The following is a 27500-nucleotide window of genomic DNA, read 5'->3' as shown; positions in this document are numbered from 1 at the left end:
CAAGGAAAAGGAAAAACGAAAGAACCATGCAAAAAGGTTTGGCCAATAAAGTGATTTCCTGGTTTCTGGATACATGACTATACAGCACACCAATAATATTTTAGAAAAAAAAAACAGACTACAGAACGTCAACAGGAATACCTACTCCAGGGGCAGATTTAGGATAGATAATGACCGGTTTCCAAAACAACGAGAAAGGTTTTAGGGAGGTCCAGGGGCATGCTCCCCGGAAATCTTATAATTTTAACTCTATAAAGTCCCCTTTGCCGTGTTTCTGACCCATTTCTGTAAAACATTGGAAACCGGAATGGATCTGCCCCTGCAATGTAAAAGCAGTTGTTGTACCCCTTGCTTCTGTCCAAATTCATTCAAGCAAGGACGATACTGCAACAGTGGCAATCAACAATAAAAAACAAGAATAGAGCTTGTGCAAGAATGTATTAACCACAAGATCTTCAGAATTGGAATGACTCTACGTGTACAAAAAGGAATTGTCTTGCATACAGTTTTACATAGTTCTGTACAGTGCTAATGCTACCTAAACATTAATAACAATTAACGTTTGCCTGCATGAATATGATTTTTAACAAAATATTCTTGGACCTCTCAAAGTGACAGATCTAGAATTAATAAGGGAGAAAAGATGGCTAATATAATAACAAAAAGGAGGACTTCAAAACTTGGTGTACTTTAATGTGTATTTCTTATTTTCAGTTTTTGGTAACAAATGGAAAAAAATTAAACTTGTAGACCATCAGGTATGTTAAATATCAGTCATTTGTATTACTACATAGTTTTATGCGACTATTAAAAAATTTTGTTTACTGATTCAGGTTGCCCTTAAGGTGATTATTACACAATAAACCCCTACCTAAGCGTTTTTTAAAAATGACTGCAAATCGTTTTGTCGAGGTGACAGACAGAAAATGCATATTTCCCAAATAATCACAATGTAATATTACACTAAAACAATTACCCAGGCTTGGTGAATATCAGTGAATAAGAACCTCAACTTCAACTCTGGTTTTTTTCACCGATATTCACTTCACCTTCGGTGAATAATTGTCTAATAATCACTATGTTCATAAAAGAAAGAGAAGCCCCTGGACAACATAATTATACTGTCTTATTATTACAGTATGTACCTTGATCAAGTTTTCAACTTCCTCCAATATTCAAATAAAAAAACAAAACCAGTTACAAGAATGCACATACTAGTTATAATTCTTATTTCAGATATTATATTTATCTCAGAACAATAATATAGTGGCGCAACTGAATCCCAAGACAAACTGACGGGAGCAGGGGTCGCGCCTCTCCCACCAATGTGGCCCGGGTTTGATTCCCAGACTCGGCGTCATACATGGGTTGTTTGCTGGTTGATTTGATTTGAGTTAATTTCGTTAGTGTCCCCAATTAGTGCTCTAGTACTATAAAATCCATTGACACTTACATATGCATGTAAAGTTATCATTAACACATCAATAAATTAAATCATCTCCATGCAGTCCCTGCTTGCGTGATGCAAACGGTGTCAGTAGTAACAATCTGCTCTGATCTTAATCAAACAGGTTGAAGACCTTCATGTAGATGGCATTGACATTCACCTTGGTAAGAAAAACAATATTACCCTAAAACAGACCAGTACAAGTTGAAACGAACTGATCTACATCATAAGCCTTGGGCTATATCTTAAGAACAAAATACCATTAACATCAAGTTGCAACATTTCAATTATTACATTCTTTTCCGCAACAGGATCCTCCAAAAATCATCATAGAGGTCAATCCCAAACAGAGTTAACAGCTTTCCTTACAAAACTGCAAGAAAGTTAAAATTATGATACCAACCACACACCTTGCATTGTTTATACCATACGCATCTCTTTCACCTCTGTAAAATTAATACTGTAGCCTAATCTATTACTATTTTGCTATCCATTAAAGGCTGTTCACAAGATGGTATTGAAAACCCATTACAACATGAAACAGAGCAGAGAACACAGCCAGCTCATGAAAAAGGTACAAAAAAATTACAGTTCCTACTTACTTGAGTTCACAATTTAATTGACTCATGATAGAACAAGAAATAATTATCAAAAAGGAGGAATTCCGGAGATTGATCCCAATGCAAAACTCTCCCACAATTCTCCTATTAATAAATGTTAATATGCAAATGTACAACACACCTGTAATTAAACTAAAATGATTCCAATGAAGTAATGTCCTCTTTTAATTCTTTGCACATTCTCTTCTATAACAGGATCCACCAAAAGTCACTGTGGGAGTCACTCCCAAAAAGAGTTACAAGGTACAGTGTTGGCTTTCCTAACAAAATTGCAGAGAAGTTACAAATTACAATTATACCTACATGTAACTTACTCAAGATAGTAAACATCTTGTTTATCCATTGGTAAAAGTACCAAAATCACCCATTTTACCTCTGTAAATAATGTAGCTTCATTTAGTTCCACTTATATATTATCTATTAAAGGGTGTTCAAGTAACAGTATTCAAGACACATCTAAGGGTGAAAAAGAGCACAGAAATCAGCTAGCCAAGAAAGGTACCATTACTACTGCCAGCATCAATATAAAATCGATTACACAACTTACATGTACATGTAAGTGAGTCATGTTATCACAAATATATAAAACGAGGCATTTAGAGACTGAACCCACAATCCTCCTACATGGTATTGATTTGGAATTAATTAAATTGAAAATTATAACACACCTTCATGGCTAGACCGAAGAGAAGTATTAAAAGGCTTCTCTTGTTTTGATTCTGTGCATGTTCTTTTCTGTAACCACGGTCTTGCAAAAATCATTGCCATTGGTTGTCGGTCCCAAACCAGGTTATTAATGTAAGAGGTTCATTGTATGATTTCCTAAAAAAATTAGAAAAGAAAGAACTTTATTTAAGCAGTCAAAAATATGTCTCCTCCATTAGCCCCCTTAATGCTGGGAGTAATTCTTTGCACATTCTTCTCTATAACAGGATCCTCCAAAAGTCGTCGTAGGAGTCATTCCCAAACAGAGTTAGAAGGTACATGTAGACTGTAGGCTTTCCTAACAAAATTGCAGAGAAGTTAAAAATTACGATAGATAATAAACATCTTGTTTATCCATTAGTACAAGTACCAGAGTCCCCTACTTTACTACATTCAGTACCACTTCTTAATATCCATTAAAGGGTGTTCAGGACACCGTATTCAAGACATGTCGGAGGATGAAACAGAGCAGAGAAAACAACCAGCTCATAAATTTAAACTGATTACACAACTTAACTGATTCATGATAACACCTGGTCCAATAATTATATATGAAGCAAGAGGCATTTTGAGACTAAACCCACTGGAAAAAATGCCACAATCCTCCTAAATGGTTACTGTATTGATTTAAAATTAATTACATTGAAAATTATAACACACCTTCCGGCTAGACTGAAGAGAAGTAATGGCTCCTCTTGTTTTGATTCTGTGCGCATTCTTTTCTATAACCACGGTCCTGCAAAAATCATTGTGGCTGTCATTCTGACACAGGGTTATTGTAAGAGGTACGATTTCTTAAAATTAAAAACAGGAAAAAACTTTAGTTATCAGTCAAAAATTATGTCCCCTCTATTAACCCTCTTACTGCTGGGAGTCATACTTTGCAAATTTTACTTGTCAACTAGGGGCAACCCAAGGCACCTGAAGAGTCAGTGGGTTTATTAAAGTGTCTTGTCTTCCAGTGCTGGAGCACTAAAACCCAAATGAACAGATTTATGAACTCGAATCAAATTGCTTCCGATGCAGACTGTTGAGAAGATGAAATTACCAATTCATTGTAAATATTAAACATCTTGTTTGTGCCTTAGTATCGAGTAGCCAAGTCACCCATTTTCCCTTATAAGTACTCTAGCCTGATTTATTACCATTCACAATCCACTGAAGGTTGTTCACCAGACGGTATTGAAGACTCATTACACCATGAAACACAGCAGAGAACATGGCCAGCTCATACAAAAGGTAAATGTACCATGACAGTTCCAAGTTAAGTCTAGTTCACAATTTAATAGACTAACTTACATCTTGTTTATCCATTAAGTACAAGTACCAGAGTCACCTACTTTACTTCTCTAAATATTGTAGCCTCATTCAGTACCACTTACAGTATTAATTTTAATCTATTGAAGGGCGTTCGAGACATGGTATTCAAGACACGTCGGAGGATGAAACAGAGCAGAGAACACCACCAGCTCATAATAAAGGTATGGTATTATTACTACAGTACAAATTTAAGGACGTTCGCGCGAAAATTTTCTAACATTGATTTTTTCCTGCAAATTTTACCATTGAAAGATGATGAGTTTAAATAGTGATGTAAGAAATGTAAAAAAAAAAGATTGGGGGTCACCGACTTCGTTTTGGAGAGAACTTGCCCGGAAGAACACCCTAAATCTGAAAAAATCAGTCTTCTTTAGCAAATAAGGCCACAGTGTCTGTAAGCCCAAAAACATTGCAATTACATCTTTGAAGTGAATCGTTCTCTACCAAACTTTGTTTAAGTGCATCCATCAAGTGAATTTAGTTAAGTGTTGAGGTTCCTTAAGGAACAAGCTCGCATTTAACGACCATAGTTTCATGCACCTTGCAACAGCAAGATAGCAGGATTCCATGTCCCGAGGACAGAACTCTTGAAAATTTTTTAACTTCCCACATTGATTTTTTGTTTATTTTTGGACAATATGGAGATAATTGTAAATCAAATCTGTTTCTGGAAAAAAAAGTAGGGGTCACTAAACATCCAAGATTGTTTAATCCAAGCAAAGCTATAGCAATAGCCATCTGCCCTACTATCATTGTTCATTTTAGTACTTAGCGCACGCGCTCGATGCATGATGTGGCATGTGAATTTGTGTGCGCTGTAAGGATGCGCAGTAACAATGGGCTCGAACGTCCTTAAATCGATTACACAACTTAAGTGACACATGATAACACCAATATATGAAACAAGAGGCATTTTGAGACTAAACCCACTGTAAAAATTACCGCAATCCTCCTACATGATATTGATTTAAAATTAATTAAATTGAAAATTATAACACACCTTCTGGCTAGACCGAAGAGAAGTATTGAAAGGCTTCTCTTGTTTTGATTCTGTGCATGTTCTCTTTTGTAACCACATTCCTGGAAAACTTGTTGTGGCTGTCATTCCCAAACAGGGTTATTATAAGAGGTATGATTTCCTAAAAAAATAAAAACAGGAAAACACTTAAGCAGTCAATAAATATGTCCCCTCTATTAACACACTGAATGCTGGGAGTCATACTTTGCAGATTTTGACTCTGTCTAACGCAAAGGATTTTACTCGCCAACTGGGGGCACCCCAAAGCACTTAAAGAGTCAGTGGGTTTAAGTGTCTAGTCTTCCAGCACTGAATTTGAAGCACTAAAACTGAAATCAAGAGATTAGCGGTAATTAATTCACATCAAATCACATTGGATTGAGACTGCGGAGAGGTTGAAATTACCAAAATCATTCTAAATATTTATTAAATAACATCTTGTTTGTGCCTTCATTAATTCAGTTAGTATCAAGTACCGAAGTCACCCACTTTCCCCCACAACTACATGTACTGTTGTCGTCCAAACCTTGTCGTCACTGTGGGCTTTGCTAACAAAATTGCAGAGAACTTACAAATTACAATACGTAACTTACTCAAGATTATAAACATCTTGTATATTCATTAGTAAAAGTACCAAATTAAAGTCACCTACTTTACTTCTCAAAATAATCTAGCCTCATTCCTGAAGTACCACTTATTATCAATTAATATAAGGGTGTCCAAGAGACGGTATTCAAGACACGTTGGAGGATGAAACAGAGCAGAGAACACAACCAGCTCACAAAAAAGGTAACATTACTTCATTACCAATTTAAATTGATTACACAACTAAAGTGACTCATGATAACACCAATAAATGAAACAAGAGGCATTTCGAGACTCAACCTACTGGAAAAATTACCACAATCCTCATGCATGGCATTGATTTAAAATTAATTAAATTGAAAATTATAACACACCTTCTGGCCAGACTGAATAGAAATCATTGTGCTTGTCATTCCATGCAGCCGGGTTATTGAAAGAGGTATGATTTTCTAAAAAAATAAAAAAAGGAAAGAACTTTATTCAAGCAGTCAAAAGATATGTCCCCTCTATTAACCCTCTTAATGTTGGGAGTCATACTTTGCAAATTTTAGTCGTTAAATGGGGGCAACCCAAGGCACCTGAAGAGTCAGTGTGTTTATTAAAGTGTCTTCTCTTCCAGTGCTGGAGCACTGAAACCCAAATGAACAGATTTATTATTTCAAATCAAATCGCTTCCGATGCAGACTGCTGAGAAGTTAAAATTCAACCAATTCATTGTAAATATTAATTAAACATCTTATTTGAGCCTTAGTATCGAGTAGCCATGTCACCCATTTTCCCTTATAAGTACTCTAGCCTGATTTATTACCATTCACAATCCACTGAAGGTTGTTCACCAGATGGTATTGAAGACTCATTACACCATGAAACACAGCAGAGAACATGGCCAGCTCATACAAAAGGTAAATGTACCATGACAGTTCCAAGTTAAGTCTAGTTCACAATTTAATTGACTAACTTACATCTTGTTTATCCATTAAGTACAAGTACCAGAGTCACCTACTTTACTTCTCTAAATATTGTAGCCTCATTCAGTACCACTTACAGCATTAATTTTAATCTATTGAAGGGCGTTCGAGACATGGTATTCAAGACACGTCGGAGGATGAAACAGAGCAGAGAACACCACCAGCTTATAATAAAGGTATGGTATTATTACTACAGTACAAATTTAAGGACGTTTGCGCGAAAATTTTCTAACATTGATTTTTTCCTGCAAATTTTACCATTGAAAGATGATGAATTTAAATAGTGATGTCAGAAATGTAAAAAAAAAAAAATTGGGGGGTCACCGACTTTGTTTTGGCGAGAACGTGCCCGGAAGAACACCCTAAATCTGAAAAAATTCGTCTTCTTTAGCAAATAAGGCCACAGTGTCTGTAAGCCCCAAAACATTGCAATTACATGTACATCTTTGAAGTGAATCGTTCTCTACTAAACTTTGTTTAAGTGGACCCATCAAGTAAATTTAGTTAAGTGTTGAGGTTCCTTAAGGAACAAGCTTGAATTTAATGACCATAGTTTTATGCACCTTGCAGCAGCAAGATGGCAGGATTCCATGTCCCGAGGACAGAACTCTTGAAAACTTTTTAACTTCCCATATTGATTTTTTGTTCACTTTTGGACAATGTGGAGATAATTGTAAATCAAATCTGTTTCTGGAAAGAAAAGTATGGGTCACCGAACATCCAAGATCGTTTAATCCAAGCAAAGCTATAGCAATTGCCATTTGCCCTACTATCATTGTTCATTTTAGTACCGGTACTTAGCGCACACGCTAGATGCATGATGTGGCATGTGAATTTGTGTGCGCTGTAAGGATGCGCAGTAGAAATGGGCTCGAACGTCCTTAAATCGATTACACAACTTAAGTGACACATGATAACACCAATATTTGAAACAAGAGGCATTTTGAGACTAAACCCACTGTAAAAATTACCGCAATCCTCCTACATGGTATTGATTTAAAATTAATTAAATTTAAAATTATAACACACCTTCTGGCTAGACTGAAGAGAAGTATTAAAAGGCTTCTCTTGTTTTGATTCTGTGCATGTTCTCTTTTGTAACCACGATCCTGGAAAACTCATTGTGGCTGTCATTCCAAAACAGGGTTATTGTAAGAGGTACGATTTCCTAAAAAATAAAAACAGGAAAACACTTAAGCAGTCAATAAATATGTTCCCTCTATTAACACACTGAATGCTGGGAGTCATACTTTGCAGATTTTGACTCTGTCTAACGCAAAGGATTTTACTCGCCAACTGGGGGCACCCCAAAGCACTTGAAGAGTCAGTGGGTTAAAGTGTCTAGTCTTCCAGCACTGAATTCGAAGCACTAAAACTGAAATCAAGAGATTTGCAGTAATTAATTCACATCAAATCACATTGGATTGAGACTGCGTAGAGGTTGAAATTACCAAAATCATTCTAAATATTTAACATCTTGTTTGTGCCTTCATTAATTCAGTTAGTATCAAGTACCGAAGTCACTCACTTTCCCCCACAACTACATGTACTGTTGTCGTCCAACCTCGTTGTCACTGTGGGCTTTGCTAACAAAATTGCAGAGAACTTACAAATTACAATACGTAACTTACTCAAGATTATAAACATCTTGTATATTCATTAGTAAAAGTAACAAAGTCACCTACTTTACCTCTCAAAATAATCTAGCCTCATTCAGTACCACTTATTATCAATTAATAAAAGGGTGTCCAAGAGACGGTGTTCAAGACATGTTGGAGGATGAAACAGAGCAGAGAACACAACCAGCTCACAAAAAAGGTACCATTACTACATGTACAGTACCAATTTCAATTTATTAGACACAACTTAAGTGACTCATTTGTAACACCAGCTAGGTTTAAAATAAGTTGGTGATGCATCTCTGCTGTTTGAACAGAGAATTGCAAAAATTATTATAAGTTTTCTACATAAATTTCAGTCATTTTGAACCACAAAAGGTAGTTCCCACAAACTACAAAAGATCGCGAATCCCCAAAATAAAGGTCCCTCAAATTTTTGTGCTAAATGGTATGATGAGATTTTGCACAGATGGAAGACAAGAGACTACAGTACTGTTGTAAAGTTGAAAAATAAAAATTGCACCTCAAAATAGAAATGGCGAGTATACAGCTAGCTACAGTGTGCATTGTACCTGTAGCTGTATAAACAAACTCTAGTACCAAAAGCTCATTGATCTAGCTGTATCAGTTGGAACCTGCACCCCCAACAAGAAACCACTTCAAAAAAAGAAATAAAGTTTTGTTTCCAGAATGGTAAGGGCAAGAGAAACTTTAAGATAGAAAACAGAAGTGTGGGTGACTCGGTCCATCATCATATTTTAATTATTTCGCTTCGTCTTTTGAAACTCTTGAGGAATAAAGATAGAAATGCGGACGCAAACTCTCTGAACGGTGAGAAGCCTGTCAAGGAATATTACCCATTAAAGTGACGAACAGATTTGGTTTAAGCATGCGGTGCACAATATAATACATCGGAGCATAAAATCTACAAATAGCTATTTTACTTTTTAATAATGGCACTGCTTACCATTTCAAATTCCGTTTTCCATGAGTCTTCTATTACTTGAGTATGTTACATGTGAACCAGGCCTTCTGATATTACGCGATGGTGCGATTTCGCACAATCGACCTCAAATCGCATCCGATCGCACAATTCAAGAAAAATCGCATAATTCACAAAATGACGCAATAAATTCATAAAATGAAACATAAATCAAGACGTTTCTTAGAAATTCCTGCATAAATACGCCATTTTTAAGATGATTTATCTTGGAAAAAGGCTAAAATTCTTTGTCACCTTCGATTTCGTAAACATTCGAAGTTCAAGGCTTTATTTTGCATGTCGGGGACCTGGTACGAGTCTCCTTCTATTGGTGCGACACAAACACGCCATGATATACACACCACTGAAATGACACAGTTGCCTTCCCTTGTAGAAGAGATTTGTGAAAAACAAGTGAAGTTGTAAGTTTTTCGGCAAAATGTAGTTTCTTTCGTTGAAAACTGATAAAAACTTACTCATGGATAAGTTTGTTGTGAAGACGCTCGCTTTTGCTTCGACAAAGAAGGAAGTTCCCACATTCCGCCCGATCTGACAGCTCACAATCGAGCAAGAAAGTACCTCACAGGTACGCTCCACGTGGACGATGGACTGATGTTTTTCTCGTCGTGCAATATTAGGGCCTTTTATATGAGAGAAAATAAGCCGCGGCTTACTCTGGCCACGGTGTACAAAATACGCAAAAGGAACTATTTATACGAATATATATTCCCAGGTCAATATAAGCCGCGGCTTGAAAAAGACGTGAACGTAGATTTTGTACCATTTATACGGGGTGAACATTCGAGTCTTCTGTAAGCCGCGGCTTATTTTCTCTCATATAAATGGGGGTATGGCCCTATTGTGATTGACCATCTTCGGAAGTTCGTGGTTGACGAGCACCTTGATCATTCATTTGGCATGTTAGCTGTGTCCTTTCAACTTTTCAACTTTTATTTATCCCAACTAATGTCGATCGAGATACATAATTACTGTTCCTTTGTGTTCAAAATGGCTTTAGGGCAGCAAAAAAGTGTTTTTCTTAACCTGAAACCGTATAAAACAACCTTAAAATTGCTGAGAAAAAAATCGCATAATTTGCATTATTTATCGCATAATTGGCCTTTCTAATCGCACAATCTGCCCTGAAAAAATCGCATAATTTGCAATTTTTAATCGCACCCTATCAGAAGGCCTGGTGAACCTTGGTAGATACTTGTACTAGCTTTCAAACACCTGATTCCTGGTCAACCCAGTTTAATTTATTACTATGACTCACTAGTGCAAAGCCTGATTGTTTACATTACTAAAAACAAAAATATACATGTATCGCTTTAATCTAACTCAAAATTATTCAGATACATATAGTCAAAACTTCCTCTTTATGACCCATTTCCTTCAATGTTTGTTTGTCAGCATTATGATTTGTGATACTTCAGGTACATCTAGAGATCTCACAGATGTTTATATTGTCAATTACAAACTCTGTTTTGATTGGCCACTCTACCTCACTGTGTAATTAGTTCACCCTGAAGATACGTTTCATTTCTGAGGAAACAAAGCAAAAATAGCCTGATCAAGGTTCAAAGGAGTACATTGCAATTGAATGTTCTCCAAGACTCATTGTCAACTTATTGCAGTTGCGCTTTATAATATAATCTTCAACTGGGTGGAACTTAACAAAACTGATGAACAAGGAGAATCAATACCTGCTTTTTTCACACCATCTCAAAAAGTTGAGTAATTATGAAAAATTATACCCAAATATTTTAACATTATCTTTTATCTTGTGTTATTTTACTCTTTTATAGGAACTACTGATTCTAGCTCAGAGGAAGATGAAAATATCAGAAGGCCAGTTTCAAGAAAGAGAAAACGTAAATAATATTGATCAACTTTTTAACTTGAAAGGTTTTAATACTATTATCATAAAGATACAGTTTACTTGAGAAAGTAATTTTTTCTTGTGTCTTAATTCTGTAAATATTTAGAAAGTACTGAGTCTAATTCTGAGGACGAGAAAGTCATGAGGCCAGTTTTAACAAAAAGAAAAGGTGAGTACATGCAAGATAACAAAACAGTTGTTGTTCTACATTTTACTTAATATGAATTAACTTACTTTGACACTTCATCAGTATAAACTTATTCAGCCATTCCCCTATGATAAACTGCTTTCATTCAGATGAAGAGGCAAGGAGCTGGAGTATTCACTTAACCATCAAAAAACTGCTAATTTTTAAAACTCTGCTTTGCTCATAGCATCCTTGCCATGTGCCCAGCTGGGCACATTTGCATGGCTTTTAATGCGCCATTTCTATTTTTCTTGTGGGAATCCTGCAAGGGCACGGCCTCATGAGAACATTGTGTGCTCTGCTACTTTTGTAATACGATGGTCGGCTGTGATTGGTCCATTTTGATCCTGGGCCCAGTCTTTCAAAAGCCGATTAACTTAATCCAGAATTAGCATAAACCTTTTTTTATGTTTTCAACTTTTTGGTGAAAGTTTCTGTTGCTAATTTTTGTTTTTCAAGATTGACTTCTAATGTAAAGGTTCACCAATCAAATAAACTCCTAGATTAATTTTTAATCTGGGATTAACATTAATTGGCTTTTGAATAACTGGGTCCTGGATTGTTCTTGTTGTTTCCAATGCAGTTCACTGTAAGTTGTATACATGTGTATACTTGATTTTCCAAGATGATCCTTCTGTGGTTCGTATCGCTATCAATCTCGTCATGTTTCTGGAAATTCATTTTTGCATAGATCTCCCTGTTTCCCCAGCGTAGCAGCCCTGACACATTTTACTGAGTTACTGACATTTTTCCTCAATCCACCCAGCACTGATCACTTCTGATGAAGATGATGATGAATCAACCTCAAAGAAAAAACCAAAGGAATCTCCAGCTGCAGGTGAGAGTCATATTTTAACTGACTCAGGTTCTCATCAAGGATTATTATTTTGGACGAAAGCAGCCTTATACAGGTTGTAAATACACAGCCTGGTACTGCGTACTTTTTTGAGAGGGTTTGCACACTGTGCACCAAAGTCATAAAGTAATGAAATTTACATACAGTGTATTTAACAAGAATCAAGAATTAAGAAACAGCCAAGACAACCACCTTGAAGACTGCATGTACATTTGTAAATGAGCTGATCTGCTCCATTTCAGTTTAACATACATGTAATGTTTATTGCTAAAAAATGGCTTCCTTTACCAGGGCATAATGGGACGTTTCCAAGTTGCTGTTAGTCTCAGTTTCGAAGTGAGTCTTGACCAGTACTCAACTATTGTAAGGGAAATGAGTTTGATTTGCATAACAATTCGCAACTCATTTCCATTTGAATGGTTGTGCACCAGAACTCGCTTGAAACTGAGGAATACAGCAACTCGGAAATGGGCTATGATCATGCACCTCCAAAACGGTCTATTAAAAACAGCCTGATGTACTCTTGCTAACAGCCATTTATTTAAGGGCTGTCTCTATTCAATCAAGACTATGTACATGTAGTATTACCCACCTGTATTACTATCAAACTCCCTGGTTGGACATGCCAAACTCCTTTCACTATAATTATTTATTACCTCAATCTATAAAACAATGACAAAATTAATAAATAATTAACAGTTCAGTGAACCTCTGCCCTACTTTTCTAAAATGTGAAACAAGGTTGTATAATTTAATCTTTTTTTCCTATATAGAGATGGCGATAGCACAGTCAACATCAAGAGGTCATATTAAAATCCAATAAGAAAATGTTCTCTGGCTGAAAATTTTAGAAAGAAATACAAGTTTTCGGCTGTCGATCTACAGCCTTCCATGGATAAAAATGGAATGTAAAAATAATAGTGAAATATATGCAAAAAAGGCGAGATAAAAGTAATAAAAAAAGAACAGAGTAAAAGTATGAAAAAAGGTGGCTATTGTTTAATTAAAAAGAATGCTATCCTGATTAGGAATCGGCTTAGAGTTATCGTCAGCATGCTTGGTAGCAGAGGTGTGCCAGGCCTCCAGAGTTTTTCTAATACGAAAAGAGTCTTTGTCGATAACTCGAACCAATCACAATCGGCACAGGGTATTTTATAAATCACGTTGGGTTGGTGTTTAATAGGTGGTCTAAATTAGGAGAAAGGAATTCTTGTTGCCGATTGTGATTGGTGTTATGTAGGTGAAACCGGCCGTTGCTTTGAAACCCACAAGAAAGAACACATTAGGAATGTAAAACATGTGCTAATGGGTCAAATATAGGGAAACATGCATGGTCTTTCAGTGATCGCATTGATTTTAATCATTCTCAAGTTATCGAGAAGGCTCTTTTCATATTAGAAAAACTCTGGAGGCCTGGCACACCTCTGCTACCCAGCATGCTGACAATAACTGTAAGCCGATTCCTAATCAGTGTAGCATTCTTTTTAAACAATAGCCACCTTTTTTCATACTTTTACTCTGTTCTTTTTATTACTTTTTTCTCGCCTTTTTTGTATATATTTCACTAATTTACATTCTATGTTTTATCCGTGGAAGGCTGTAGATCGACAGTCAAAAGCTTATATTTCTTTCCAAAATTTTTAGCCAGAGAACGTTTTTTTATTGGATTTTAATAATTATGTCTCATCCTGGCTGTGCTTATTTTTTTTAATCAAGAGGTCAGTTCTCACAAAAAAACAAAAAAAAAACAAACTACTGACAAGAAATAATATTATACAGGTTCTTTTAGTTCACTTTGATGTAGATTGTACACCTCTTTCTGTATCTGCTGTTTGACTGGTGCATGTAGCTTAATTAAACAAAACTACATGTAACAAGGAGTTTGTGATATCAAGCCAAATGTACACTTACTGTATACAGCAAGTACTGTGTGTCCCTGTGAACTCCTCCCAACCTGATCAAAACTCTCTACTTGTTTTATTACAGTGATAATGTCAACAGCTAGAAAGACAGGGCACAATACCAGAATATACGACAAAAGGCAGGCATGCTATTATTGTAAGAAGCTGTATCCCAAGATCCCAAGATAGCTCGACACTACCAGGCAGTTCACGCAAAGGAGAGCGAAGTGGTAAAGGCATTGGCTTTTCCAGTGAATTCAACTGAAAGGAAAAGGAAACTGGAAAGACTGAGGCTGCTGGGAAATTTTCATCATAACACTGAAGTCCTTGAAACAAAAAGTGGTGAGCTGATAGTAATGAGACGCCCAACTGAATCAGAGACCATATCACCAGATGAGTTCCAGCCTTGCACCCACTGCTATGGTTTCGTGCGGCACAACGAGCTTTGGCGGCACAACAAGACTTGCCCTTTTAAAAAGATGAAAGAAGGTGGGGAAGATGAAGATGAAGAACACAGATCAAAAAATTTAAAACAACAAAGCAGATTACTCTTGCTATCTCAGAAGCCAAGTCAGTGCAGTCTTCTCAATGAGACCATTGCCTCTATGAAATCCGACGAAATTACAATTGCTGCCAGACATGATGATTTGATTCTGAAGTATGGAACTCATTTGGCTGAAAAAGTTGGTGGCGAGCGACTCCATGAGGTGTCTCAAGGGATGAGGCAGTTAGCAAGACTACTTCTAGATCTCAGAGAGAAGTCAAGTAATGAAAGTTCTAACCTGGAACACTTCATGAAGCCAGAGCACTTTGACCTGATCATTGCATCAGTAAAATCGGTATGCAGTTTCGATCAATCTGGAAAAACAAGTGCAATCGGTATTCCTTCTTTGGCATTGAAGCTGGGCCATTCCATTAGAAAATGTGCTGCCATATTGACTGGAAAGGCTCTCAGACAAAAGGACAATGTCCTTCTGACTGATCAACAAAATCTGGAGAAGCTCATTGCTTCTGAATGGAATGAGCGCATCAGCCACCACTCCTTGTCAGCGCTTCAAAGGAAAAAGTTTAACACAATCGAGCTACTCCCTGTCACCAATGATTTACAACTTTTGAGAAAGTACCTATTGGACCGGCTGTCAGTACTGACAAGATCTTTGGAAGAGGCTTCTAACTTACAAGTCTGGAAGGAGTTAGCAGAGACAACCCTTACCCGTCTCATAATTTTTAACAAGAGACGTGGAGGCGAGGCAGCAAAGCTCCACGTTTCATCATTTGAGAACAGACCAGATTGGAATGCAACATCAGTTGAGGTGATCACCAACACTTTACAGCCTATTGAGAAAGAGCTGTGCAAAAGGTACAGTACTCTCAATAATAATTACATTGTATTTGAAAAAACTGAAACAATAATATGCATTAAGAATTTTCTTGCATTCAAGCTGATAATAATATACTTGTGTTAACAGACAGACACTAGGTTGCTTAGTGCTATAAAGACATCCACAGTGTATTTGAAAAACTTGCATAAATATGACATACATGTACATGTACTGTAACTAACTCCATAACTCTGCATTTCCTTCAGGTTAGATATGGTGGAAATAAGGGGAAAGAGGGGGCGCAAGGTGCCAGTTCTTTTGACAAAAGAAGTAAAAAAAGCGATGGTTTTGCTAGTGGAGAAGAGGGATGCAGTTGGGATTAACCCCAGAAATCCGTACCTTTTTGCAAGGCCAAGTGGAAACTCAGTTAGCCACCTGCGTCCTTGGGACTGCCTGCATAGAGTGACCCATGCAAAAGGCGTTAATCTAAAACATCCAGAGGTCATCACAAGCACTTGCTTAAGAAAATACATTGCAACTGTTTCTCAAGTGTTGGACCTTGAAGAAAAGGAATTGGATTGGTTAGCACGGCACATGGGTCATGACATAAGAATTCACAGAGAATATTATCGTCTTCACGAATCAACAATTGAACTAGCAAAAGTCAGCAAAATTCTTGCTGTAGTGGATGAAGGAAGCATTTCGAAGTGGATTGGGAAGCCACTGGATCAGATTGATGTTGATGTGAATGACGGTAAGTGTAATTAACAAGACTTAGTGCGACACTAAGTGGAGGTGGGGGACTGAGCCATCCTGAAGCTTCCACTATTGGCAGCCAGTTCCATGACGGAGACTGCAGCAATTGCTGGCAAAAGCTGACAAACCAGCCATGAGCCCCCACACCCTTGAGAAGACAGCCACCCGTCACACTGATAAACAATGGAAAGTAGAGGGGGGAGGGAGGGAGGGAAAAAACCGCTAAATGTTCCAAATAAACTGCTCTTTCTTCCCACAACACCAATGAATAAACTGTACCATGCAAAGTACGAGGAATCGAATGCATGCGCAAATATAACAAAACCACTGACAACAAGTTGACTGCAGTCACTTCTAGTTGTCAACTCAGTTAAACTGCATTTAACCTCATTAAATCACTAATGAACATGTGATGTTCATCTACATCTTTATGTTCCAGCACTCGGAAAAGTCCCTTTTTGACTTATCGCTGTTTCTGCTTACACGTAGGTGGCCTTATACATGTACACCATAAGCCCTTTTAGAGACGTTGCTGCCAATGCAAGCTGGCCACTTTCGCTGGAACAATAATATTATAATACAGCTGTTATCAAACTCAACTCTACTAAGTAAACATCGGTTCACTATGTTTCTCAATAAATCTTGTCATTGCTGCTGCAACTTATAAGTAAAACAACTTTAAAGGGACAACTTCATTTAGTTTTTTGCTTCCCATAAATTTAATTGTCTCTTCAAGGGCAAGGAGATTATTGACAGTGTTGCCTGCTTTTATTTTGTGGTTAAATTGGTGGCCTTTCACCAAAGCAGTTTTTGCTCAAGGTTTTCTAATGATACTCCTGGTATCTTCTTGCAGATGACTCTGGTGATGATGGTGATGATGGTGATGATGGTGATGATGATGATGATGAGGATGAGGATGAGGAGGATGAGGATCGTGATGACAGTGATGAAGACAGGGAGCTATCAGGATCAGCAACGCCTTTTACAGGTAAGTAATGCTTTGTTTGCACCCTTCAATTTGGTAAATTATAGCCTGTGTACAGCCGCCCGCTCTCCGAAAAAAAAAAAAAAAATCGGAGAGGAGTGTCTGTGATTTACTGTTGATAATTGTGTTCAGAATTCCACACGATTTTTCTTGGAATGTGTGAAAAATGATTTGATTGGTTATTACCCATCGATCATTACATCATTGGCCGTTTTTATACTAGAGACGCATAATTCGTCTGGGACGAACTTGGGCAAACATTTTTTATGCGTCTGTTAAATTCGTCTAGTATAAAGACGGCCGCAAGACGTATTATGCGTCTGGACGAAGAATCTATTTTAGTGCGTCTTCGAAGACGCACTAAACTGGAAAGTTCGTCCAGACGCATTATGCGTCTAGTGCCCGTCTTTATACTAGACGAATTTAACAGACGCAGAAAAAATGTTTGCCCGAGTTCGTCCAAGACGAATTATGCGTCTCATATAGTTCGTCCCGTCTTTACACTAGACGGATAACATGAGAGACGCATAATTCGTCTGGACGGATTATGCGTCTCTAGTATAAAAACGGCCATTGAAACAACGAGTTTTGATTGGCTTTTATTTTTATTTCTCGACATCAACACCGTGAAAGATTTTACAATGAGTTTGTGTGTACTTTGCGCACGGTAAAAAATACGAATAAAAAACTTTTTGATGGTCAAAGAGGTTTTTCTTTTAAAGTAAGAGTGGAATTGCTATCTATGGAGTGTAAAGTGTACATTTGTAGTTTGTAGGAATTGTTGTCTGCACTAAAGAAACGAAAGCACACCTGACGAATCTTCACCAGGTGAATATATATAGCACTATTCAAAAGATTGTTACCAGTCAATTTAATCCCAACGCCTTGCTCGGACCAGCCTCGCCATTCTGAAGAATAAGAATAATCTACAAAGCATGTTGCCCTAGAAGATTTGAAATGTGGACATATCGAGGAAAATAACAGATCATCGGCAACGATCTGTGCTGCTCTGAAGATCAGAGCCGTACCCGGTTGGAAGACTTGCAAATACTTCATTTCCTTTAAACAATGCTTAGAGCTATAAAGCCAAGGTATCTTAAAACTATCCGAGATGCTTTTCCATGCTCGTTTGAATCTATAACCTCATTGACCGCCGTTTTGAGAATTTAGCTCCAAAGAAATATGAGCCATGCAAATTTTGGTCAGCGTACATGTAGTTGCAAAATTATTCTGGAATACATTACTAAATGTTACTCTTGGCGTTTTTTTTTTGCTGAGAGTGGGCGGCTGAACACAGGCTATTTGCTAAGTCTTTACATCAAAACTCTTCTAAATGGAAAAAATGTTCTCCTTTTGAACAGTGTCTGGCTTAAGCCCAGAAACCCTACATGTACCTGGAGCATTGAACTTACAACCAGCTCCCAGTTCGCTTGAGCACTGCATCGCATCACGTAGATCATGGGTTCAAATCCCAAATGATTTAAATTTAATTTTTAAGCTTAAAGCCATAACTTTTGAAATTTGGTAGTTCCTACATAACAAACAGCAGCCTGTGGAGATTTCCATGATAATATGAGAGGGTCCTCTGGAAACACAAGGAAAGGTAATTATGTCATTTCTCCTTGGCTAATGTTTTGCTTCCTAAGCACCTGAGAAATTTTACGAAAGCATTATTATAAACTGTTCCCTACACTATTTCTTTGGTTAGCACTGGACATTCCTTTATTCATTTATAACAGCTTTAATAATCCCTGTCCTCCCTTACACTATATGGCTATACATGCCTCCCACAGGTGGGTTGAAGATCCAAATGGGATAAAAATGGTACATGTAAATAATTATGTTAAATATATGGATGGATTATTAAAAAAGATGAAAGTTTAGGACCACATTAAACTCTCCACAGTAAAGTCCCAGCTTTCAGTAGGTTCTAATGGATAATTTTTAATAATTAATTTTGCTCATAAACATTCTCATACTTCATACATGTAGATACTAAGAAAAGCAAGCCAACAAGCAAACAGAAAGTATTGCAGAAAGAAGGACAGGTAATCACCATGTTACAATGTTAAATTATTAATTCATTGATCATTGGTCCCAAGAGAAACAGTAAATGTTTCCTGGCCGAGTCAAATCAAAACTACAGTTTCCACAGGAAACATGCACAAAGTGATTCTGAATCAAAAGTAGAGATCATTACAGATAACTTTTGGTTCCAAAATTACAGCAAAAACAAGCCAAGAAACAAAAGTTGGCTCTCATTGAGCAGGAAATAAATAAATACATAAGTGTCAACTTAGTGTACAGTAATCGGGGACACCATAAAGAAATCAAATAACTCATATCAAACTGTGGGTAGGATTTTTTTGAGTAGTAACTGGAGAAAAACCTCTGGCACTATTACCAACAATCTGGAAGAGAGAAAGAGTCTTCTGGCCATTTTCGTGGATCTATTCCATATGTCTCCATCACGTGTGGGTTATGGGAAGCAGCAAAGCAGCAACGGTAATTAGTTTGTGGTTTGCTGAACCTGATTGTGATTGGTCTATACACAATGACTTGTCAGAATGAAATAAAAATGTTCACGGTTTTTCTGACTCGCACAGTGAAAGCCACCTCCGAGATCCATAGACAAAAACAATTAGCTAAGAATAACATTCTGTTTCTCTTGCTAGTGTATTTGTTCACGAACAAAAATGTTACTTCCACAACAAATAATTATTCATTTAGCTAGCTCGACAGATATCTGTCAAATTTTTCTTGTGACTGAAGTGTTCCAAAATAATGTTACAAAAGGCAAAAACACATGCAATTCCCTTAATGAATCAAGTGACACAACAAAAGCTGACTGGAACAACCGAAATCTGTGGGCGCTAACTACATATACATGTAAAACACCAAATTTTGGCATTTTCAGGTTCATTCCGGTATATTCCGCTTTATTTGTGTCAGTCTGCCTCATTCCGGTGCCATTCCGGCTCGTTCTGGTATATTCCGGTACCATTCTTGTTCATTTCGTTTAATTCCAGTGTTATTCCGCCTCATTCTGGTTTATTCCGGTATATTCGGTTTGGTTCTGTTCTGTTCCTGTGTTTAATACCGCCCCCTTTTATTTACCACATTATAAATTTTAAGTTAATGGTTTTATCTTGATTATGGTAATGACAAAATAATTCTAAAAAACAATGCAGCACCTATGACATGCATTAATTTTCAGCAAATTTCATTCCAGACTCTGTACAATGTAAAAAACAACTACTTAAACAAACCATTGAGTAAGGTTATGTTGCAACTGATCATGAGCAAACCACAGGAATTTTCAATGTTCACTTTTTACTGCTGCCTGTGCCAGTCTGGTTTACTTACTGAAGCACCAAAAAATTTAAGTGTACACTGTACATGTAGGAGTATGTTGCAGTTGTAATAGTTAAACCAGGGCTCGACATTAACACTCACCCGTTTCCCATTGGACAGTACATGTAAATTTAAAACTTGGGGAATAAAAAAGATAGAAATCAACTAGAATACCAGATTTGGAAAATTGTGCACTACAACAAATGGCCTAAAGGCGCGCTTACATGACAGAGGAAAAATGGTTCGATAAAAAGAGGAACGGTTCCAATCATTTTTGTAAAGAAACAGTAAGCTTTTATCCGTTCCGCTACGGGACCATAGGCGCCTACGGCTAATGAGCCTACACAAAGAGAAACTGAAGTGCAAGAAAGCTAAACTGAAGGAAATGCTGCAGATACTGTAACATCTTTGCAATTTCAATTTTTTTTCCAATTTCAATAATTACAATAATTTAATCATTGAAATTGGGGTGTCTCAATAACATCTAATAACACACGAACAGTACCAAGAAACATTTTTTATTTCTGTGGTAAGCTACATGTACTCTACAGTACATTGCAATACTGTAATCCATTTTGGAAAGTGAAATTTGGAGGTGTGAAAGTAAATTTGAAACCTATTCCCTAAAGTGAAAAGTGGTGTCAAAAGTTAGTGTTAAGCCCTGTAAACTACATGTATCTGATCTATTTTTCACACTGTTTGTCACCAGAAGTATGATTCACAATAAAAAACAAAAACAAAACAAAACTGGCTTGAATAACAGTTGAAAACTTGCACAATCTTGCCCTATGGAGCACACCTTCTGGAAAAATTCACTCATTTCTTTACATGTAGCACCTGCTTAGAATATTATCAGGGCTCTAGTAGTCAAACCTAACTAGTCTTCTTTTATCAATCACTCAGGCTCAAAGAAATAAAAGAAGCCATGTGTTGTGGTCATCAGAGGAGAAGAAAGCAATATTCAAGTACCTTGGAGATGCACTAAAACAGAAAAGGGTACCAGGGAAGTTGGAGTGTGAGAGGTGCATCGCGAAAAGCAAACCTGCCCTTGATAATAGAAACTGGACTGCAGTAAAATACTATGTGAAAAATGTACTTGACAGGAGTAAAAAATTAACTGAAAAAGGGAAAAAATCCTAAAAGGAACCACAGAGGAAAACACAAGTCTTCCTTTTATGAGGCAGATTTATAACTCTTTCTTCATGAATAAAACACTTTAACAATGAAATTATATAATATGAAGTGCAGATATGAAATCAAGTGAAGCTATGATCCCATAGGCAGCCCAAGTTTACGTCACTAGAGAGCGTCTAATAATAATTAATGACTAGTGGAAAGATGACCTTTGAGTGCAAGCCGTGTTGCGTTACAGGCAGCTGTTGAGAATTTACACGCGTTATAAGACTTTGTATGGGAAATAAAATACCGTCGATTATGAAGCCTAAAAAATGCTCAATTTAACGTTTATTAAATAAAATGAATAAAAATGACTCACCTCTGGTGTATTCTTGTGCCTTGTACCGTTTTGGGAAGTCCGTGTTTTCAATGTTCTATGACGAAGTCAAGGCTGCACACTAAGATTTTGACCATTGTCAGCTCAGAGGTGTGTTTGCGACTCGAAAATCCATTACAAATCGATTTTTTCACGCAAAGCTAGAGCCACATTATTTGCGAACCTCCGTGAAAGTCTCGTCGTTAAACATCCCCATGCACTTGGCTGAAAATGAGCATTTTCTGCTTAGATTCAACAATAGCTGATGAATGTAGCAGCTGCTGACAATCGAACAGGACATGGAGCTTGGGTCCGAGGTCAAATTAACTCCACCCAATGAGGTAAAGTCTTTCATGTACAACACTTGCCCCATCCCCACAGCGGCTTCTCGAACAGCTCCATGGTTATGAGTGATGCTGTGTGGATGGGGTAAGTGATGTACATGAATTGACTGTACCTCATCAGGTGGAGTCAATTCGACCTCGGACACAAGCTCCATGTCCTGTTTGGTTATCAGCAGCTGTTAAATTCATCAGCTATCGTGGAATCGGATGCAGAAAATGCTCATTTCCAGCCAAGTGCATGGGGATTTTTGATGACGAAACATTCAGGTTCGCACATGATGGGGCTTTAGCTTTGCATGAAAAAATCGCGGCTGGGATGGATTTTAGAGTCGCAAACCGCCTCTGAGCTGACAACGGTCAAAATCTTAGTGTGCAGCCTTGACTTCGTCTTAGAACAGTGAAAACACGGAATTCCCGAAACGGTAAAATAAGCTCCAAAAGGCACAAGAATACACCAGAGGTGAGTCATTTTTATTCATTTTATTGAATGAATGTTAAATTGAGCATTTTTTAGGCTTCATAATCGACAGTATTTTATTTCCCATACAAAGTCTTACAACATGTTTAAATTTTCAACCGCCGCCTGTAACGCAACACTGCTTGCACTCAAAGGTCATCTTCCCACTAGTCATTAATTATTACACGCTCTCTAGTGACGCGAACTTGGGCTGCCTATGATGGTCCTCGCAAATGGGCCATTTCCGAGTTGCTGTTTGTCTCGGTTTCAAAGTGAGTCTTGGTGCTCAACTTTTGTAAGGGAAATGAGTTTGATTTGCATAAGAATACGCAACTCATTTACATTTGAATGGTTGTGCACCAGGACTCATTTTGAAACTCAGACATACAGCATCTCGGAAATGGGCTTTTATGAACGCACCTTTTGCAATAGACCATTTTCGATACATTAAAATTCAGTCCTAAACAAAAGGCATCATCTCGAGGCTCTGGGGAATAAATATAAGAATTTGTATGAGTTTATTCCCCAGTCTAGCCTGGAGATGATGTCTTTTGTTTAGGACTGAATTTTAATATATCGAAAGTGGGCTATTGCATAAAGAAGCCTTTGCCAATAACTGTCTTGTTTGACTGTGACCTAGCTGAAATTGGTTACTTAAGGACGTTCGCGCGAAAATCTCCCCACATTAAAGTTTCTTTATTTCTCACCTGAAGTTAGGACATAAATATTTTTGTTTCTGTTGACATGTTATCTTAACTGGTGTTGGAAGTAATGCGTGACATATTACACTCGCCTTACCTTAGCGCGAATGTCCTATTAAAGTGTAACATTATATACTATATTTATTTTGAGGAAGCTTAAGCGGTAGAGGGGATGAGGGAAAGAAGAAAAAACGCATGGTGACATTCCAAATGAAAGCTACATTTTTTTACAAACTTTGAAATCAGCGCAATCCAACCGTAAATGGACCTCTTTAGCTTGTACGTTATGTTTTCCCATTTCAGACCACGTGATGTTACTCTAGTTTAGGGAACAGTTTCTTTCAAATGTCGTCTTATGCACGTGAATATGTATGCATGACTTATGAAAAAACAAAAGGGAAATTCCCTTGGAAACATCACGTGGTCTGAAATGGGAAAACAAAACGTACAAGCTAAAGAGGTCTATTATGTTCTTCTCTTTTGTACATGACTGAGGAGAGAAATGCTATGGGGAACCTTAGAAATAAGAGTTCTCTCACTGGTTTTCCGCAAACAAAAAACATGTAAATTGCCGTGACACTGTACTTTTGGGCTGACTAAATGTAGGAAATTAATCAACCGTACTCACAAGGTGGAAGATGTCAACAGCTACATCTGCCATGGTTTCAACTCATTGTATTTCTGCCAGGGATCACGCCGAAGATAAAATTGTGCGGTGTGCCAGTATACCACGTACTGTTTTATAAAAGGCAGGCTTGAATGTACGAAGAAACGTATCTGTTCTTAACGATTGTGTTAATAAAATATAAGTTTGGTTTGAGCTCTTTTTGTAGCTTCTTTCTCACCAACAATTCGCACACATAATTTTTAAGCCACGTGATTCCTTCTGCGTCATAGCCCCCATCGCCCCCACCCATTTCACCAAGGAATGACTCACATGCTCGCGTCACTGCAGACAGCGGTTGAGAATTTAAACGTGTTATAAGACTTTGTATGGTAAATAGAATACCGTCGATTATGAAGCCTAAAAAACGCTCAATTTAACGTTCATTCAATAAAATGAATAAAAATTACTCACCTCTGGTGTATTCTTGTGCCTTTTGGAGCTTATTCAGACACCGTTTCGGGAATTCTGTGTTTTCAATGTTAACGGTTTCGTCTATTGAAAACATTGAAAACATTGAAAACATTGCGGAGATCCGTGTTTCCAAAGTGAAGTAAAAAGTTAAAAGGGTTAGCATGAACAGTAAAATCGTGATAAGAAAAATAAATGTCAAAAGGGGATTATGACGAATTATGCGTCTCTCATGTTATCCGTCTAGTGTAAAGACGCGCCTTACCGTGGCCACCCAACAAACATTTTTTACAAGTTAGCCAATCAGGGTACGCGAATTTGATTGACAGACACGCCTCCATAAAAAGTTTCATCACGCAATTGCGAAGTGGAAACTTTTCGAATTTACTGATAAAGTAGAGGCAAAAGCTCAACAGCTTTACAAGACACGAAAGATTGCTTTTGTTGTTATATGTAGCCGCAATTGCGAAAATAGTTATTACTGGGTTGCCTATGGCAAACCAGTTGGAATCTGTGTTTAGTTTCGTGTTTTTTTTATTTTTTTCCGTGTCGGTAAAAGTCTTGCCTGTCACTACCCTGCTAAGTAATGGCTTTTTGCATAGAGCCTTCTATGAGTATGTTCTTAGGATCGAGAGGGTAGTGGAACTGCGTAGATTTCTCTGGTGGACACAGGAGAATCATTAACTTAGCCTGCAATGGCGTCGAAAGTCATGTAACGCGAATGGCGTTTTAGTGGATCCTTAAACAAAATATACCCTTATGGAGCTCAATAATGGAAAGTCAGTTGGATAAACTAGGCAGAAAGCTCAAAAGCGACGAGTACTGGACTTCGACAACAATCTATCGCCCGTCGAGACGAAATCAAAGTGAGCTCTATTTACCTGAAGTACATGGTAATTTGACGCGATTGAGTTTCTTGTCTTCACGCACGCAATGAAATAGGAAGAGGTTTTCGTCTCTAAGAGCAAATATGTTGTTAGTTTCAATAATGTTTTCGCTGGAAAAGGATTCTGTGGTATTTTCTGCCTTTTTTAATTATAATATCATGTTGTGTATTGAATTTTCGAGCTTAAGGTTGAAATGTGATATGGGAGAAGTTTTTTAGTATTGCTCTGTAAGCAGGAAGGGTTCACAGGCCTGTTGGAAGCGTGCTTGAGTTTCAACAAAATGAGCCCCAAAATCAGTGAAAACTTGTGACGCAGATGAATAATAAAGTAGCTGCTATTTCCAAAATGATGGAATTACCTGGTGATAAATAACGTCGTACGCGTCTTGGAGAGTAAATTTTGACTTTGCATAAATAAGAGTTGGGCGATTGTGATCTTTGTTTTGACTTAGCTCATTTCATTGTCAAACTTTATAACACTTGACTGAAAAAGAAACTTACAAAAACCCGGTATCTTGCCATCATTTGACACAGATGCTTCACTGTTTGGCGAGTAAACATGCCGCGGTAACTTAATCACGGCGCCCGCTGAATTCCGGCCATGTCACTTTCGATTTTGCAATTTACTTGAACGTAGCAAAAATCTCCCAAAATGTTTGTCGCTGATCGTAACTTTTTATATTCTATATTCACGGTTCAAAATTAATGTTGTTTTGATGTCGTAAATATTTTATTCTCGATCGACCGTTCGGGAAACTTCCTCCTGCTCTTTCTGAAAACTGTGTATCAATAGTTATTTGCTTTTTCATCAATATTTGTTTTGCATAAAGCAAGCTAACAAGATCTGTACCTCGCTGAGTTCGCATTTGTTAGAGTTAATAGTATTTTCGGTCCGATGCTTCTGTTTTATGAGGGGAATGTTGTCTTGGTCTCCCATCCAAACACTAACCCCGCCCGGCAGGGCTTAACTTCAGTGAACTTTAGTATTAGAAAGCTGTCAGATGCTCAGAGGGCACACTTGTGGTAAACAGAAGTTGTGGGAACTTGAAAATTATCAACATGTCAGCCCAGAAGCCAATGTTTCTCGCTTCTCCTTTATTTGTTGTTCTTCAGAGACTGGAATGCTGTATTTCAATACCACACAATTCAGTGCCTTCTGATTTTCTGTAGCACGTACCACAGGCAACCCAGTGTATGCTTCACAGAAGCATCTCGTTTGAATTAGCTGCTGATATCAATGAAACACCCTCGGCTATGGCAATTTCGGTCTCTTCTATCGCTAACATTTGACATCTCCGCAAGAATTCCTTTATTTGGTGAAAACAATATTCACACGTATTTAGATGTGGTGAGTAAGGTGGCTGGTAAATAAGTTGGACGGTATGACTGATAGTTTCTTTTTGCTCATCACCAAGTCACGCGTTATTCGTTTATTTATTTGAGAAGCACTCGGCAAATCGTCAGCATCTACAACGCCATCCAACAAAAGTCTCTGTCGTATTTCAGAGGCATGGACACTTGGCTTCATAATTTTCTCAACAGACATAAACTCGAGAACTTCATTGGAAACTTTTGAAACCAAAAAACTAGTACGGGGAATTCGTAATGAAATGTTTTTATCATTGTACTGTTCAAGAACTTTTTGCACGTAACCCCGACTAACCCGAAGTTCTGTTGCAATTTGACGTTGGCTTGTGCCTGCATGAGCTAAATCTAACACTCGTTCTCTTATTATGTCAGGGTAGGGTCTTCCATTGTCATAACAGCCTCCTTTTCGGTTTGTGCGAAGTTGGACGTTTGCTAGGGAAAGAAATTATAGTCGAGTTCAGATTACATATAAACCAGCCAGCGTAATAAAGTAAACGAATTCAGGAAATTAAAAGTTGGGAACTTACGGATATTATTATTTCTGTCCATCTCAGAGTTTACGCACACAATTGGAAAACCTTGCGTGTAATAACCGCACAGGTGAACATTGAGATGAGCGCGCAATAAACCGTTCCCGCCAAATTTTTCCTGGAAACGCAAATCTTTTTAC

General features: G+C 37.5%; 2 protein-coding genes across 5 annotated transcripts in view; one reads left to right on the top strand and one right to left on the bottom strand.

The window, feature by feature from the left end:
* The window catches only part of LOC138008215 (uncharacterized), a 24173-nt gene extending 1365 nt beyond the window's left edge, over positions 1-22808 (bottom strand). Inside the window, exons 1-10 of one of the 4 annotated variants that reach the window (XM_068855470.1) lie at positions 22003-22808; positions 12782-12851; positions 7914-8038; positions 7693-7831; positions 6070-6144; positions 5093-5231; positions 3433-3508; positions 2736-2889; positions 2189-2327; positions 1-1607 (exon numbers count right to left, since the gene is read on the bottom strand). The exon at positions 1-1607 is cut by the window's left edge and continues 1365 nt beyond it. In XM_068855470.1, coding sequence (XP_068711571.1) covers positions 5100-5231; positions 6070-6144; positions 7693-7797 — 312 coding nt within the window. In that variant the 5' untranslated portion in view covers positions 7798-7831; positions 7914-8038; positions 12782-12851; positions 22003-22808 and the 3' untranslated portion in view covers positions 1-1607; positions 2189-2327; positions 2736-2889; positions 3433-3508; positions 5093-5099. Of the gene's footprint in view, positions 1608-2188; positions 2328-2735; positions 2890-3432; positions 3509-5092; positions 5232-6069; positions 6145-7692; positions 7832-7913; positions 8039-9249; positions 9849-12781; positions 12852-22002 lie in introns of those variants that run through there. The other 3 variants (XM_068855471.1, XM_068855472.1, XM_068855469.1) reach the window with 3 other exon arrangements.
* On the top strand, positions 14257-21949 carry LOC138008204 (uncharacterized). The gene is made up of 5 exons (XM_068855457.1): positions 14257-15450; positions 15679-16166; positions 17022-17156; positions 19146-19201; positions 21411-21949. The coding sequence occupies exons 1-5, from the start codon at positions 14447-14449 to the stop codon at positions 21645-21647; spliced, it is 1920 nt and encodes a 639-aa protein (XP_068711558.1). The 5' UTR covers positions 14257-14446; the 3' UTR covers positions 21648-21949.
* Positions 22809-27500: the final 4692 nt, after the last annotated feature.

The sequence above is a fragment of the Montipora foliosa genome, chromosome 6, assembly GCF_036669935.1.
Source record: "Montipora foliosa isolate CH-2021 chromosome 6, ASM3666993v2, whole genome shotgun sequence".
Classification (NCBI taxonomy): Eukaryota; Metazoa; Cnidaria; class Anthozoa; order Scleractinia; family Acroporidae; genus Montipora; species Montipora foliosa.
Note: the sequence above shows the minus strand (reverse complement) of the source record. Positions and strands in the feature narration are given on the sequence as shown.